At 36.7% G+C, this 18,754-nt stretch overlaps 1 protein-coding gene across 1 annotated transcript in view; it reads left to right on the forward strand.

Annotated features, from left to right (window-relative positions):
- ANO2 (anoctamin 2) overlaps window positions 1–18,754 on the forward strand; it is a 182,321-nt gene that overhangs the window by 35,503 nt on the left and 128,064 nt on the right. The window contains 6 exon segments of the mRNA XM_062570871.1: window positions 5,340–5,491; window positions 6,801–6,855; window positions 7,597–7,645; window positions 12,137–12,192; window positions 12,453–12,494; window positions 17,896–17,960. Of these exon segments, the coding sequence (XP_062426855.1) occupies window positions 5,340–5,491; window positions 6,801–6,855; window positions 7,597–7,645; window positions 12,137–12,192; window positions 12,453–12,494; window positions 17,896–17,960 (419 nt within the window).

The raw sequence follows: 18,754 nt of genomic DNA on the forward strand, positions 1-18,754 counted from the left end.
TAGCCTCTTGTAGATGCGCTGAAGTATTTCTACATTATTTCTGTATACTATCTTCTTGTCAGAATTCTGCCATTATATTGTTCTGTATGCATAAGATCTATCCAGGCGTTGGCAGTCTCTAACAGCCATCCTAGTAACTGACGAACAGTTCAACATCCCTGACGAACAGTTCAACATCCCCCCCTCTCCTTTGAATGAGAGAAAACACACAGAGTAAATCACAAAGGTCTAATCAGAGAAAGACCATAATTTCAAACAAAGGTCATAGAAAACATATTAATAGCCTAAACTGTCATGCTATTTGTAGTCCCATAGCTAGTGCATAGTTCATCATACAATCTTAAGTCAAAGACTAGAGGAGCTAGACACTTTGGTATTTTGCTTGCTGTTACTCTGTCATCTGTGGCCAGTGTGCTATGAGCAACAACCACAAGTGAAATTAACCCCCTTAAAACACTAAGCAGCTCCCTAAAATGGATGGGTAAATAATGAAAAGAAAGTCCATATCACATCCAGTGGAAACTAGAATTAAGCAAAAAGATCTTTAAGACGAGCATAGAAATCCAGTAAGATTTGTATTCAGGTATACTTCAAATCATAAAAATCAGAGTGCCTTTTTGGGTGGGTTAGCTGTGTTCTGCTGCATTCACATGTGTGTGTGTAGGAACCCATATGCAAACATATATTTACAAATTCATATTAATCACTGCAATTCCAGCCATATTATACCAAAACCAGCTGTTCAGTGCATATTACTCCTTGAAGAATGGTTTCCTACTTTGTGATGTGTATTTGATGGAATGACTGGCTGGATAGATGAGGGAAGAGCAGTGGATGTTGTGTACCTTGACTTCAGCAAGGTTTCGAAACTGTCTCCCATAACATCCTCCTACATAAGCTCAGGAAGTGTGGGTTAGACGAGTGGACAGTGAGGTGGACTGAGAACTGTCTGAAAGGCAGAGCTCAGAGGGTTGTCAATTGTGGTGCAGAGTCTAGTTGGAGGCTGTGGTGAGTGGAATTCCCCAGGGCTCAGTACTGGGTCCCAACCTGTTCAACTTTTTCATCAGTGACCTGGATGAGGGGACAGAGTGCCTCCTCAGCAAGTTGGCTGATGATACCAAACTGGGAGGAGAGGCTGACACACCTGAGGGCTGTGCTGCCATTCAGAGAGACCTGGACAGGCTGGAGAGATGGGCAGAGAGGAACCTCATGAAGTTCAACAAGGGCAAGCGCAGAGTCCTGCACCTAGGGAGAAATGGCCTTCTGGAGAGCAGCTCTGCAGAGAAGGTCCTGGGAGTCCTGGTGGACAACAAGTTGACCATGAGCCAGCAATGTGCCCTTATGGCCAAGAAGGCCAATGGTCTCCTTGGGTGCCTTAGGAAGAGTGTTGCCAGCAGGTCGAGGGAGGTGATCCTGCCCCTCTACTCAGCCCTGCTGAGGCCTCATCTCGAGTACTGCATCCAGTACTGGGCTCCCCAGTACAAGAAAGACATGGAGCTACTTGAGAGAGTCCAGCGTAGGGCTACAAAGATGATCAGAGGACTGGCAGGTTCAGCTCAGTTGGTTAGAGAGTGGTGCTCCTAATGCCACAGTCACGGGTTCAATCCCTGTATGGGCTATGCTGAGGGCTGGACTAGGTGATCTCCAGAGGTCCCTTCCAACCTTACCATCCTATGATTCTATGATCTGCCCTATGAGGAAAGACTGTGAGAGCTGGGCCTCTTTAGCCTGGGGAAGAGAAGACTGAGGGGGGGGATCTTATCAATGTGCATAAGTACCTGAAGGGAGGGTGTCAAGGGTACGGGGACAAACTCTTTTCAGTTGTCCCATGTGACAGGACAAGAGGAAATGGGCACAAACCGAACCACGGGAAGTTCTGCTTGAATATGAGGAGGAATTTCTTCACTGTGAGAGTGACGGAGCACTGGCACAGGTTGCCCAGAGAGGTTGTGGAGTCTCCTTCTCTGGAGATACTCAAGGCCTGCCTGGACACAACCCTGTCTAACATGCTCTAGGTGACCCTTCTTAAGTAGGGAGGTTGGACTAGATGATCTCCAGAGGTCCCTTCCAACCTGGAAGGAATGGTTGATGCGTCATAGGGCTGTGTTGCTGTTCAGAGAGACCTGGACAGCTGATACTGATTCTATGATATATATTCATAGCCATCATTCACATTAACATTAGGGGCCCAGGTCAAATTTGTTTTTGCTATTTAACTTTGTTTCTCTCTCTCTCTCTCTCTTTTTTTTTTTTTTTCTATGTCTTGTCCCTTTCTGGGAAAGGGATCAAAAGTAAGTTTATATCGGAGATGGACACAAAATCACTAATGTTGCTCCAAAGGCATTAAGTCAAGCTCAGGAAGTGCTTGTTCATCCCTGGCAACTCCAAAGGCATACCAAGAGAGACAGTGCTCTGTGCTTTTCTTATGCACATACTCCTTCTCTGAACTTAAGTTTTAAGCAGCTACAGGAAACAGCAATTATGGATATGGGCTAAATAGACCTTTAGCCTGCTCCAGAATAGCCATTCTTATTTAAATGGTATTCTCACTGGAACTACCCCCCCACCAACTCTGTCCCATCTTTAGTATCTTGTTCTTCTGCCAATTTATGCTAGATTTCCAGCATCCTATTTGCACACTGTGCGTAATACAAAAACCAGCAGGTATGACAGGAAAATTATGTTCTTGTCTTAAGATTTTGGAATTAAAGATAATTGGAAAAGGAATTTTCTGTGAGGGGAAAAATCATTTTTGAAATTCAGAAACCTTATTTTGGGGGTTTTGGAAATAAAAATTGAAAAATTTATCCAGGAACCATTAAAGAGAAAATTCTAGTTTTGTTCCAAGAGCCAAAAGATTATTTTCTAAGGAATGTTATGTATTTTCTCTGATACTATTTATTATTTATTCAAGAATCCACTGAAACTATAAATAAAACAATTTCAATGAAAAATGTTGAACCATTTCTAAACACAATGGGTTGGCACAAAAGTAATACTTTCAAATATTCATTTTTAAAACATCTTTCAAGAAAAATTACATAGTAGAAAAAAATCCTTTTGAGTAAATCAACTATATGTGCATATTTGCATATGACAAAGAAATTACTTTTAATATAGAACCAGCAAAGTGACATTGAGCCACAGGAAAATATGTTAGGTGTATATCATATAACTGCTTTAAACAGGAAAAAGGGTACTTAAGATTGAAAGGTGCCCAATTTTAGTTCTTTAAAAAGGTCATATTTCTCTAAAGGTAGGGGATCAACAGTTTAAAAAGTCACTTTAAAAATCACTTAAAAATCGTCATAATACTTTAAAGTGCTTCCTTTCAATCAGTTAAAATCAAGAATATTTATTTTATTTGGAGTAGACTTCTTCAGCTGTTATTTAAGCAATGTTCAAGATTCATTTAATGAATCAATATTTAATCAGTCTGCAAATGAACTAATGTTTTCTCAGGCTGTCTATGCCTCAGGAAAAAATAAAAAACAAAACTCATATTCCCCATAATATTATGCCAAACTCAAATGAAAGAATTATAATTAATAGCGTATTTACACATCCATCTTGGCAGTGATTTCAGAATTTGGTTTCATCCTATTCATTATATTCTATGCTAGTCGAAGCAAAAGGAGCTTATAACTTAGCTGTAAACCTTTTTGCTGCTTGCCTACATGCCAAGTAAATAGGTCTACAGACTGACATGTTAGCACCTGTTCGTCAAATAACTTAAGTCCTTTGTTAGCTTTCAGGGTTTGGTCTCTACTTGTACATACTAGATGTATGATAATTTGTACCCTTACGGTCTCTTTTGGAGCAAACCAAGTAGTTCCCTTTAGAGGAAACCTGGCAGGTTCAGATGATAGTTTGATCCAGGAGCTACTGCCTTATAAAAAGAAAGAGCAGAGCCTGTGCCAAATTTGGCCTGTGCCACTAACCCATACAGTTTTCCAATGCTGTCCCTGCAGGCCTTCTACCTTCAGCTGCTCCAGTGGCTTCTCATGGTATGATCTGTAGCATATACCATAAATTCTGCACATCATGCTAACAAAAAAAAAAAAAAAAAAAAAAAAAAATCTGTCAACCGTGACATGTTATTTCAGACACTTTGAACTGAAAAAATCCCACAAACGGTAATCATGAAAATTAATTCTGGCTGCAGAAGCACAAAGGGGGTCCTAAGGATATCCTGGCATGTAGTCTGTTGTGGAGACAGGAGAAGCCCTAGGGAGCATGGACTCTTGTTTCTCTGTGTTGCTTAACATGTATGCAATCAAACAACACGTTCCCATGGGACATCTCTTTAGGAGTGTTGATGTAGCCTATGAGAACCAGAAGCATAGTAGCTTGACATTTAAGCAAATATGAGGAATGCAGCAAGGTATGGCTGTTTCCGCAAGTTACGGTTTCCTGTCTTCAACTTATCTAACTTTTCCTTTCCTATAAATATTTCCTAGTTTGACTTTCAGCAAATTTTAAGTATCCATCTCTACCACAGGATGCATATGCTGGTGCAGGCACACGTGTGCGTAGGTGTCCATCTAGCTCTTTTTCTTTAAAGATGGACATGGCAGTTCATTCTGTGGCTGGAACATAACCATCAGTGATAGTTTCAACAATAGCAACAATAAAATCATTTCAGTCTTAAGTGCATGCTTTGACTCTAGGTTTCTTCTCTTCAAAGTCCTGCAATAATGACTGTTATTACTACTTTAAGAAAAACTCCAAAGTCTATTTTATGCGTATTCATTGAATTTGTTTGTATAGTGAATTGGACTTGATATCCTTGGGAGGCTCTACAGTACTTCATATCAGTCCAAATCAGCAAAAGGTAGTTCCTTGCACGAGAGAGTGCCATGAAGCCACCGTCTTCACCTCCCCTTCACTTCCAATGGCATGTGTACCATAAAGCCAAACTAACAATATTGACTTACTAATTATTTATTTTGTCTGTGCAGCATGATTGCCAGTCAGATCAGCAGGTAAAGGATCTTCCTATTTTGTTTACTCGATCTTTTCCCGAGTTAAAAGCTTTTAAATTCAGAATAATTCTTTTGCTTTCCCTTTACTTCCCTACAGCTCCCAGTTTAAATGAGTTAGTGAGGATATTTCTCATACTAACATTCCTACACTGAGTTTTATTCTGCAAGTAACTTCTGAAGCATAAAAGTTTTTCTTGCTGAAAACCTTAACAATTCAGGTGCTTGCTCTTACATAGGAATATACAGATACATACCCATGTATATAGAATATACCCATGTGTATAGAATTTTTTTTTTTTTCCTTTTAGTGTTCTTTTGGAATTCACATTAATGTATAATATTTTATTTACTCAGATGTACGAAATCAAAGAAGAGGGAGAAATACTGAAGAAGCTAAATGAAATATGGTGCAAATTGACTGAGCCTCTGCAACCCCAGGTGCCACAACAAGAAAATACCAAGATGAAAAACCTGTCCTACCCATTTTCTAGAGAGAAAATATATTTGTAAGTAGTTTAAATTGTGAAAAGAAAAGAAGAAGGCTATATCTTATCATTTTACTATTGTCATTTTTTCCCTTCCCAGTATGTGAATCAAAGGATCATCAGTGCAATCATGCTGCCTCATTGAGGATGCAGCATTTCTGGAAATCCTGAGGAAATACACAAGTTGACAAACTTCTCCTGGAAATCATTTCCAAGTGATAAACGGATATGTCTGGGTTAACCTGAATGTACTATAGACTGAGCAAATAGAGCTAAAGTAAATTCACATTCACTGACACTGAATTCAGTTTCCATGGATTTACAGAAATATTAAGCTTACACAGAATTTCTGTCAGTGTTTAACTTGCTTCTGTTGGATAAGGCACTTGGAGCAGTGCATCAAATAAAATGTCCATGTGTTTAGTTTAAACTGTAAAAACTTTATCACTAAGTGACTAATGAATTGGACAAACATATTGGCACTTGCTTTGAGAAAAGAAGAAGAGCTTGTAGAAATGCGATAATATTTTTATTCTTGATGGATTTATTATAGTAGTTAAAACTTGGTTAATAATATACAGTTAAGGAATTCTTGCCACCTGCATCTCACTCAGATTAATACTTCTGGACCTAATCTGATGCTAAACAGTTCTTATTTCTTTATAGTTGGCTCCTTGTATTTGTCTAATAAATAAAATTCAGTAATAAATATGATGATTCACCATATCATTTATTGTATCATCTGACAATTTTCATTAATACTGAATACAAGTCAAGTCAGTTAAGGGGAATAAACTGGAAAAACTGATTTCATATATGATTTTTTTAAGCTTTCAGGGAATGCATAATTCCACTAGAATTATTATACGGAAAAGTAAAACAGTGACTGGTTAGTCATGTGGAAAAGAGTAAGGAACATCTAAATTAGGCTAGTTGAAACCTGATAACATTTATAACCACAGAATGTTATAACATTGAGGTTACTTTATAAGAAAAGATTAAAAAGTCAACTTGTGTAAACAATAGACAAGCTCTCCTTATCCAAAAGGTATTTTATACTAGTTAATATTTTTGCATTTTCCACTCACCATCATTACAATCCCAGTAGAATTCTGCATGTTTGGGCATTAAAAGATTTTATTTTGCTATCAAATATCAAGAGGTATTCTATTTTGTGCTGTCCTATTACACGTCTATTTCCTTTAAACATATGTTTTTCTTCCTTACTATCGCTTCTAAATGAATTCTAAATCAAATTGTTCTATGTTATCTTATTCATTAGTACTACTTCTGAAAACATAACTGATTTTTTTTCTTTCCACATTTTTAGGTATAACATTAAAGACAAAGACACTTTTTTTGACAATGCTACCCGCAGCCGAATAGTAAGTAAACAAAAGTGACATGTAATTGAGGGAAGACTTTTGTGCTGAATGGGATTTGCTGCAATAGTGAGTGCCTTTCGCTGCTTTGCTAAAGTGTGCCTCAGTACATGCATTTCTCAGTTCGTGCAAAACATTAAGTAATCATAAGAACATAAAAAATACAGTCCTAGAGCCAGCCAGTAGTTCATATGGCTCCGTGGGAGTAGGAGATATTGTCTAGGGCAATACCTTTTAATCCTACCTATTGTTAAAAGTGGCTATTAAGCCTTGCTTCCTATCCTTTAACCAGATTTTAGTCCATAGAAGGACATCCTCTGCAATCCTATAGAAACTTACTAGCTCAGTAATCTTTGATAAGAAACGTTGCATCCTGTTAGGGCTCCTGCAAGCTTTTGAGGCAAGATTTCTCTTTACAGATAATATGGTGACACCTCCCCAGCATGCTACATTCATTCATATGCTCACTCAGGTTTCACAGATATAGCTTATTTGCTAATCACTTCTATGTGCGTCTTCATGTTATACTTTCAAATGTGAATGTTAAATATTAAATGTCATGGAAGCGCCTTAAACAAAATATTTAACATTTAATATTTCATATGGAGCTAGATTCTGTTAAATACTTATACCAAGTTTTACAAGGATGTGACATAGCAGGACTCAGCCTACGGATGTTAAGGTCAGAAAATGAAAAATGGAAATGAAAAAGAACAGTTATATCACTGCTCTTCTTTTTTATAGGTACATGAAATTTTAAAACGCACACCTACAAAGGCCAGAAACAGCATGGGTAAGAAGGAGGGAAGATAATTATATCTGTTGTTTTGAAATTAATTGCTTAGGTATCTAACTGAATTTTATTTGTCTAACAGAACACAAAAATATACTGGCACTTTTCCACAAAAACATATATCGAAACAAATGCATTTTCTGATGAATAAAGTTAGACTTTCTGATCTACTGCTTATGTAGGACATTGGTAATGAGAGTTTGCTTCTCATTTCTACAACTGCAGGATCTGGCACATAACTTGCATTTCACAAGTGATTATAAAATTCGATTTGATTGTTATATGATCTGCTTTTGAAAATTCAGATGTCAACTCCAATATATTGCATTATTTCATCCAGGAGCAGATTTTCCTTACCATTTCTATACAATAATGCATATTTCAGATTATTTTTATTGCTATAGCTTTAAAAATGATGTCCATGAGCTGCATAGTGAAAGCTACGTCTTAAATATGACTGTCCTGAAGAGATTCTGTGATCTGTGGTATCCAAGGCTAATTTCCACTATCAAATTTTGGCTGGGGTTGAAGGTTTTTTGCGATTCAGATCAGATACAGATGTGCATATTTTTCTCTTGTTCTTTTCCTTTCTCCACTGTGATACCATATCTCCCTGGAGTTGAAGAGCTCATAGTACTGCTTTCTGGCATGTTTTCTGAAAGTCTTCTGTTAGCTTGACCACTTCTGTGCAGATCATTATGTCCTAGTGTAATGTACTTGCAAAGAGCAAGTGTGCTGTACAAGTAGTCTCCTGCAGCCTCTTGGAGTAACTCTATGTGGTGATGTTGCAGGTGACAGCTTTCTTTGGTTCAGCAGCTGACGTATAAGAAGATTAATGTAGGTTACTGTTAAATAGAAATTTAATATTTTTTCTAATTATATAGAGGGAAAAAATGGTTGACCTTGGTTTGACCTAAAACAAACACACACATTTTGGTTTATTAGACCATTTCATATATCCTTTTTCCTAATCTAATCTATTTTTTTTTAACATACTGAAGTGAAAAGTAGAGGAAAAAAAAAAAGAGGGTCATTGAAAATATGTTGAACAGCCTCCCTTTATAAAATGTATTGTTCAACTGACATCTGTTTTGCTCACTGTGTTGCTCTATGTTTTGATTTGTTAAGACTCTGTCTGGGCAGTTAAGAGGAATGTTATCTCTTTTGCTGGATTGCTCCACTCTTCATCAAAGGGACCTTCCTGGTGCATGAGGAGATCTTGCTTTCTCTGGGAGTCATGGTCTATGAGCAAGTAGGAGTCTCTAAAGCAGAGGCTTCTAGAGACAAGGCAATGTGAGGCAGAGAAAACAAGAAGCCTAAAGTGAAGCAGAGACAGGAAACTCACTGATGTAAATGCCAGCTCTCAGAGGTGACACTTTTCTTGGAGATGCAGAGGGAGCATGCTGAATTTGCTGAAACTCTATTCCTCTAAAAGTTGTTGGACTTGAGAGCAAACTTGAAAGAAGTAATCCATCCTACAAGGACACAGTGGGCAGGAAAAGAGCTCTTATTTTAACCTCTTGCTCAGAACTTTCTCCATTCTAATATCTTGTTCTTTGTTCATGTTTTGTATAGATCAAAGCACTAGCAGTGAATTCTCAGGCTTTTTTTTACACTAAGATGAAAATACAGGCTGATCTACTACAAGCTTAGATCAACTCAAGATCCCATTTGACATGAAGGCATATATTTTATCTCTCCTGACTTTCTCCTCTTTTTAGTCCATAGTCAAAACATTATTATCCATCTGATTTGACCTAAATAATTAATTGGCTTGATCCTCTGAGATCCTCTCCCAGAAATTCTATGCTTCATATGTCAGTAGGGTTTTCCCTTCTCCCTGGTCTCAAGAGCACATATCATGAATGGTTTACCAGATATCTTTAAGCATCCTTGCTTTTTTCTATTTTATGATTCTTTTCGTGTTTGTTTGTTTGGTTTTTGTTCTTTTTTTCATGGAAGACAGGAAAGTGATGTTCTTGTAGTGGTCTCTAGTTTTCATAATTGTGGTTCATATTCCATAATATAATGAGAGAAAGTAACAACACTTCAAATACATTTGCATATTCAAATTTTCAGCTGTGTGAGCCTGAATCTACTTCTACTTCTATGATACAAGGAAGGTGTATTTTCTTCTCTCATACCTCTGAACTTTTCTAAAATTTCCCAAACATGTAATAGTCTAATAAAGGACTTGACATGATCCAAGCATGAATATTTCCCAAATGTATTAATACAAATAATAGAGTATATTCGCTTGTATGAAGGAAAAAAAAAATTGGTAATACCTAATTTGATAGCCTTTTATGATGGAATGACTGGCTGGGTAGATGAGGGAAGAGCAGTGGATGTTGTGTACCTTGACTTCAGCAAGGCTTTTGACACTGTCTCCCAAAACATCCTCCTAGATAAGATTAGGAAGTGTGGGTTAGACGAGTGGACAGTGAGGTGGACTGAGAACTGTCTGAAAGTCTGAGATCAGAGGGTCATCTTCAGTGGCGTGGAGTCTAGTTGGAGGCCTGTGACTAGTGGAGTTCCCCAGGGCTCAGTACTGGGTCCCAACCTGTTCAACTTTTTCATCAGTGATCTGGATGAGGGGACGGAGTGCCTCCTCAGCAAGCTGGCTGATGGTACCAAACTGGGAGGAGAGGCTGACACACCTGAGGGCTGTGCTGCCATTCAGAGAGACCTGGACAGGCTGGAGAGATGGGCAGAGAGGAACCTCATGAAGTTCAACAAGGGCAAGCGCAGAGTCCTGCACCTAGGGAGAAATAACCCTGTGCACCAGTACAAGCTGGGGGCTGACCTTCTGGAGAGCAGCTCTGCAGAGAAGGACCTGGGAGTCCTGGTGGATGACAGGTTGACTATAAGCCAGCAATGTGCCCTTGTGGCCAAGAAGGCCAATGGTCTCCGTGGGTGCATTAGGAAGAGTGTTGCCAGCAGGTCGAGGGAGGTGATCCTGCCCCTCTACTCAGCCCTGCTGAGGCCTCAACTTGAATACTGTGTCCAGTTCTGGGCTCCCCAGGACAAGAGAGACATGGAGCTACTTGAGAGAGTCCAGTGTAGGGCTACGAGGATGATCAGGGCTGGAGCACCTGCCCTCTGAGGAACGGCTGCAAGAGCTGGGCCTGTTTAGCGTGGGGAAGAGAAGACTGAAGGGGGGATCTTATCAAAGTGTATAAGTACCTGAAGGGAGGGTGTCAAGGGTACGGGGACAAACTCTTTTCAGTTGTCCCATGTGACAGGACAAGAGGCAATGGGCAGAAGTTGAACCACAGGAAGTTCCGTCTGAACATGAGGGGGAATTTCTTCACTGTAAGAGTGACAGAGCACTGGAAGAGGTTGCCCAGAGAGGTTGTGGAGTCTCCTTCTCTGGAGATTTTCAAGGCCCGCCTGGATGTAACCCTGTCTAACGTGCTCTAGGTGACCCTGCTTGAGCAGGGGAGTTGGACTAGATGATCTCCAGAGGTCCCTTCCAACCTCACCGATTCTACGATTCTATGATTCTGATATCTCTGGCCAGAAGTTTTTCCCAAAGTATTTCAGAGTGATGGTTTTAGGATTTGACCATATGATTTTTTTTGTCACTAAAGACAAACTCTCTAGCTACTTTTCACTGAACTTCGAAAACACAGAGGTCTGAAATAGACTGCTAATGCTTAGTTGTTGTCTTATGAAATAATTTTTTTTTACCTGCAGAGAGTGAAGACAGAATATCTTTGAGACATAGGTCTTGAGAACCATAGCGATCCTGTGTACGTCTGTTAAGTACTGTAGTCATTAGCTGGGGATTCAACTGCTAAAACTATCATAGCATGAGGTCACTGGTAGTGCCGTGTTACACTATATTCCTGTATCTTCCACTAGACTTCCTGATGGCAGTCTTTAGGACTCAATATTTCTTGTCCTGATGCATGTAGCTTTCCAGCATAACCATGAACTGGAGAGCACAAAGTGATCAATTAAGTTCTACAAGCAAAGAAAGGTTGTTTCAAGGAAGTGTAGAGAACCCAGAACTTGGTTCAGTGAAAATTAGTCTTCATACAATATTAGTCAAAATGATCTTTCTTTACTATATCTTCAATCATAGAATTTTGGGAAAGTGCCTTTTGGATTGTTTGTCTACCTCAGTGCAATTTATAGTTCTGGGATCATTGTCAAGCTGCAAGAAAGATATCCTAGATGCTTTCCTTCTCAGTCACACAACCCTCATCTATCAGGATGAGTGAGTGGTCAAAACTACTTGTGCTGTATTAGTTCACTCAAGAAAAAACACTATGTAGGAATGAGGCAAATATTAAGCCTTTCTGTGAAAATATATTTTCCCTGTTTGGTTAAGGTTCACTTCTAGGGAGGTATATACTTACCTGGCATGATCTTGAATGTATTCAGTAATATAGTTCAGTAAAATATCAAGAGAAATCTGTAATAATCTTTTGTGTTTAGTGCTGCTTAGCTGCTGACAATCTTTTCTTTTTTCTCCTTCTTTAGGTATTACCACATTAATAGCAAACAATGTTTATGATGCAGCATACCCACTTCATGATGTATGTATACTCTATTAAAAATTTAGTTTTCTGATAATATTGCTCAATAGTGTATAGACATTAATGTTTATTGTCCGTGAAAATGAAAATATATTTGAACATTTTAGGTATATGATTCTAGTATGAAGAAACTACGTGTAAATACATTTCAGAGAGTAATCTATAAGTAAAATCAACAACGTGGGAACAGCTGAAAAATCTCTTTTTTTTTCAATTTTATCTGTATTTACATCTGTAGTTAAATCATTTTTGTTTTCTAGGGTGAATATGAAGGCCAAAATGATGAAATGAATGAAAGAAAGGTAAAGTACATTTCAAAATTAATTTCATATTAGACCTGAATGTGAGAAATGTGAAACAATGTACTACATGCTATCAGAAAGCATTAGTCAGTGTTCAACTGAGTAAATGCTTTTACAGATACATATCATATTTGTTTTGTTATATACTTCTGCATATCAAATTTTGTTTCAAGATTTTTTATGAAGTCTCTCAGTAATTCAGTGAATTTAATTTAATATTTATGTCTTAAAATGCTTCAGAGAAGTATAGAGAAAGGCTTTTTATTATTTATCCATTTCTGTTGTGATAAGAGAATGTAGAACGAAGAATGTATTTTTAAAAGCTAGAAACTTTTTATATTTTTCATTTTATAGCTAGAAATCTTTTCTTTACAAATAAATCGAAAATAGGGTTTTAGAAAACATATATAATTTAAGAAAATGCACTACTGTATGTACTGTACAACTGTGTTTTATTCTAGTAGGTATTCATCTGTTACATCACCTGGTTATAGAAGGAAAATAAATATATAAGTTATTTAACTTTTTTTTCTTCCTGACAAGTTGAGAAAAAATAAATCCTTTCTGATTGTTTTTAATTAATATGCTCACTATTAGAAATGAGCAAAACCACTGAAATAATGTAATAATCCTTTAAGTTCCAGTCCATATTGCTCTTGGTGTATGTTTATTTTTTCCTTGATATACAAACAGTGGGATAGGAAATGAAGAGGTAAAATTGTAGGGAGAAAAGGGAGGAGGGAGAGAAGAGTAGAATGAAGAAAAAAGAATGTTTTAAAGTTTAAAAGTGTTTACTATGTTAGAAAATAAATTGTCTATATTCTTGCTTCTTGACTTGTAAGCCATTTCATAAATGTTTTTCATGCTGTGGTATTACATGTTGCTAAGTGCCATCTGTTGCATGAAGGAGAAATAAGAAAATGACATTCATTTGCTGAAACACTTAGCATCGTTCTCAGAAAGTGTGATTGGTGCATGTGATGATTATTTTTGCATTTGAAACGAAGACCAAGTTCATAGAGCATACAGGAGAATTTGATTTCTCCAATGCTGGGTCAATAAAAATTTGAGAAACACAATCATCTCCTTTGCAGTTTTTGGTAAATAACATTAACATTCAGGCTCTAGATATCTTCATGTATACATTAAATTGTATACAATTTAACTTGGTATATGAACCTTGATAAGCAAAAGAGACAAAAACAGGAAACAAACTACATAGAAGCTTATATATTGAGGTTTATTATTTAATAAACTTTTTGTTTATAAAGATATTATCTGCTCTGCATTTTCAGAGTTTTCTCTGGGCAAGTGATTAGGGTGTTATGTTCATGGACTCTGAAAGTCAGATGTAGAGTTCACCGGCTTATAAGGCTAGCACAACTTTCAGAGAAAAAACTTAAATGAATACGAGTCAAATGGCAAAAAGATGGGTAATGTGGGAAAAGGGGCAAGAGTAGTAGTGTCTGGAAAAATACTCACCCTACTAGCTGTATTTTGTGCTGCCTTCTTTTTATCCTGCCTATTAGGTTCTGTTATGAAGTGCTAAGTATTAAAAACATAAAAGATTCTTTCCAGAATTCCACTGATTATTCACATATGTCTCTGCTGCCTAGCCACAGAATCTGCAGTAGTATTTCTATGCATAACATCATCTGTTTTCTATCTGAATCTAATAGCCTCAGTGTTTAATTTCCTGAAAAGCTCTGATCAGATTTAAAGGAAAGGGAGGACATTTTTGAGATTTTTTCCCCATGCCCCTTTCTGTTTTCTCCAATTTAGCTTATATGTGTCTTCCATTTCAATCATCTGTTGTATAAGCCCAAGGACTGATGAACTGAGTTTGACTGTGGTATTTATGCCAAGAAGGTGGCCCAAATAATGAAGGTTTATGTACCAGCACATAATATAAAAAGTTAATCCTTATTAACCCTCTTCAGAATTTCCTTGGAGGATATGCCCCATGAAACAATATACCTCCTATGAGAATTAGAAATCTGCATTCAGTGAAGCACCCTGTTTCCCTAAAACTGTTGATGAGAGTAAAGGAAACTCCTCCTCTCTGCTTACAGAAAAACTTTTAAAGAAAAGTATAGCACAGCAGCACAGTAACAACTTGCCATGAGGATAAACACTGACTTGGTCTTTTTTAAGCTTCTAGCCCATTGACAACCTGACAACCTATACTATGACACCATTCTCTCGATATTACAAGCAGATTGCAAAGTGTTGTTATAAACTTTGTATATACAGAACTTTGTTATACAGAACTTTGTATAACTACAGAAAGTTCTGTTTTTAAGTGAAGATGATAAAATACAATAAACAATATTACAAAACTGTTCCTAGAGTTCCTTTCATTTTAATAAAAATCTGAAAAGGAAGCACATTCCAGGGTACGTTTAGTCTTGTAAAACTGCCATGTTGAACTGAAGTTCTCTTGTGCAACACATGTGGATGGAAAACATCCATACCACAAACTCAACTTTGGTGTTATGGCTTTTGTGATCAGAGTAATCAATCTGTGATTCCATAGTTTGATATAATGCTATAACCAGGACTGGCTGAAATTTTAGGAAGACCTCTCTCTTCTTTCTGCCCTTTAAAATCAATTCTATAGCTATATTCAAAGCAGCTTTTAAGTAATCCTAATATTTTTAATAGTTTTAAGCTTTCTTGATCTATATATTTCAATAAATATGCTTATTAGCAGGGTTATTTATGGAAACAAAATAGTTTTGATGTAATGCTGTGGGGGAAAGTCAAGGAGTGAATTTTGAATGGGGAACCACAAGTATTCATATGAGCATATGAGAATGGCAGCAGAAAAAATCCTCTTCTCTTCTTGAAGCCAAAGAAAATCAAACTCAGCTTCATCATTTCTTTACACAAGTGTAAAGCATTTTGCAAGATTGTTCCTTGAAACCAATATTCTCTGGGCTGAGACTGCACACTACTTGAATCTCACTGCTGAATTCCCAGTTGCTTCAGCAGTGTAGGATTTACTCACTAATCTAGGAACAGAAACTATTCGAAGCCAGATCTTTAAGTAGTGTACACTGGCATCGTCCATTCACTTAACGGGGTGCAAGCCCGTTTCCATATTCTGAGCGGTAATACTTACCTGGGCACATGTTTGCAGGATCCAGGTCTTAACTGTTCCCTTGATATTTATGTAGGTCTTTCACATAGCATCTGTGGGAGGAGAGACATTATAAGCATTAGAAAAATATGATTGGAAAATTTCAAAAAAAGGCAAGGTAACTCTGACGAAACTTGCAGTTGATGCTGTACATTTCAGGAACACAAATAGGTACGCGAATTCAGATATTCTAATAGATAAAATATTTCGTAGCTTTTGTGCTTTTAATGCCACAAGATGGTGCAGTAACTCAATATATATCATGCTGGTAGTTGTCAAAGTGGACCAACTGGCAGATGCACTACTGATAATTAATTACAAAAACTGTATATACTTTATTATTAACATTGTTTCCAGCTCTTGTGTATTTATACAACTCCCTTATATAATAATTCATTATTTATTGACCAAAGAAAAAAGAACCTTAAAGAGGTTCAGTCTTACAGATAGTCCTAAAGAATTTACAATCTAGCCTACAACTAATCTGATGAATTCTGTGTGTTACACATTAGGCAAAAAACTATATCTTATAATTTTAAGAATATTGCTTTTAAGTGACTTTGGACAGTACCTTTGCTTCTGAATTCAAAAAGAAAGAAATTATAAAGAAAACTTAAATTCTGTGCAGAACGTACTCTATGTGTACCAAGGTTGTCCCTTAGGGGGCACACAGTGCTTCACACAGAAACTTGCTCTCACAATTTTATCACTACTCCAGTTGCACAAGGAATTATTAAGTGCTTCATTTTAAAGGAGCTGTATGTCTGTATCTCTTTTATATTTTATTCTTTCTTACTGGACCCTCCTCCACTTCTGTTTTTGAAAATAGATGCACAAGGCTAGACATCTGTTTTTTTTAAGTCATGCTGTAGATTTATAAAGGTTTATCAATGATACCTGAGCGTGAAACATTTTATTTGCAGTTCTAGGTGTTTATTTATTAGTTTTTTCATGCACTGTACTTCAATAAAATTATTTTAAAGAGCACATGTTTTCTTAGATTGTCTACAGTAATGCCTCAATGAGCGGTCACAGCATAAAAGTATGAAAGGAACACAAACAATTCAAAATGATTCCTTAGAAAATCTTGTTTACATGAGACTGCCCTGATTCTTATCTTCCTCTGATGAAAAAATACAGTCAACAGCTGTCTAGCTTAGGTCAGGTCCTACTGAAGTTTCCTCTCAGCTTTCTTTGGTCTTTACTATCTTTAACTTCTGGAAAGCTGTGTCATTCTTCATTGCTGAATATCTTTTCTAGACCATTAATAATTAGATACACAGTTATAAAATGTACTGCTATCACATTAAACTTTTTGCCAAATTATTAATTTAGTAAGTGGTTTCTATCCAAATGATACCTTTTGTTTCAAGACATGGATGTTTTTTACACCATAACTACAAGTTTTCTTAAAAACCTCCTGTAAAGGATTTTGACAAAGGTGCTCTTTTTTTTGAAGTTCAACAAAGCTGTGTCATATAACAGCAACAAAACAGTTGCAGTTGAGTCCATTTCCTATCACAGAAAATACATTACAGGTTCTGACATGTATCTTTTTTATTCTTGACTCTCTGTTTTCCGGTAACTTAGTTCTGCTCCACTTAAGATGTTTTTGTGGGGTTTGAGCCTTCTTTTGTGCTGCCTACTAGCTGTGGCTAAGTTCACAGTCTCACAGTGAGCATGTGAACTTGTTCCATGCGCAGGATGAGAGAGAAGGGGCTTTTATGTGGAATCTGCTGGGCATAATAGCCTCAGGAGCTATGGAGAAGAGCAGACTGATTTTGGCACTTTTGTTACCTCTTAGTATGTTTTAAAAAACAATGTACTCATTCAACATACAATTTATTCAACATCTGTAGTTATACCCTAGGTAAGTTCTGACAAGTGTTTGCAGGTACAACATGAGGTGAACCGGGATAGGAGTTTCAAAAAAGAATTTGATTACAAATAGATTATTTTCTATCATCTTTCCAAAGATCTCTATGAAACTACAGAATCATTCTGTTTTTCTTTTGAGCCTTCCTATTTGACTTCACTGTCTAGTAAATTGAGTAAGCAGGATGTAGGGAAAGGGTATATGTGCTGCATCCTTTCATTGTTTGTTTAGCTGAAGTTTTACATAATGTTTGAAAAACGTACTTCAAAGTTTGTATTTAAGCACAGGAAACTACTTCTTTTAGAGCATATATTTTAACTCTTACATGTTTGTGAAACAAATGGGAACAGTGATTTCAAGTTAATTTTCTGTTTTTTATTTAGTTGCTGTATCGAGAATGGGCAAGATATGGAGTATTTTACAAGTTTCAGCCTATTGACCTCATAAGGTAACATGTGATTGTATAAAACACTTCCGGACTCAGTTCTTAGCAGATGAGGATTAGTAAAGCTCCTTTCAAATACTTAAGCAGATGAAATCTGATGAGCGCATGGAAAATAAAATTTCTGTAACTCTAATGATAGTTTATGGTAGTAAAGATATGCTAAGCTATTAATAATGTACCTTTATTTTTGTATTTTTCTTATTCCTGGAAAAATGTCATATTTCAGATTTTAAAAAGCATTAATTCATTTTTAAAAAGAGAATTTTCCACGTGTGTATTTCATTTTATGATCACTGAAAGTCTAGTGAATAGTCAGGAGCTGGTGTTCTCATGATAGCTTAGTCGGAAATTATTTGGCATTTTTGAAATTGATGTGATTTTTTTAATCCTGTTTATATAAATTTTATTCATCTAAATAAGCAGCTTGTACAATGATATATTTTGAATTTTGATATTTCTGTGACATTTCATAGAAAAATTGGATTTACATTAAGACAAAATAAAAACACTGTACTTTTTAAAGGAATTTCTACAACATCTCTACAATAAACAATTTCTCTTTTATACTGAATTATCAACAGGAAATATTTATGAAAACTACTGTCTTGAAAGATGCTTGCACAAGATGTCTGTCTGGGAATAAATTGATAATAACAGACAAAAAACCTAGATAATTTGTATATGTAAGACACTACATTTCTCAGTGTATTTATTTTGAATAGTCGAGCTCCAACAAGGCTTTATTACGCAATCTGCCACTAAGGGATTACCTGCAGAAGCTGTCTTGTGTGAACTGA

Source organism: Rhea pennata, chromosome 1, assembly GCF_028389875.1.
Source record: "Rhea pennata isolate bPtePen1 chromosome 1, bPtePen1.pri, whole genome shotgun sequence".
NCBI lineage: Eukaryota > Metazoa > Chordata > Aves > Rheiformes > Rheidae > Rhea > Rhea pennata.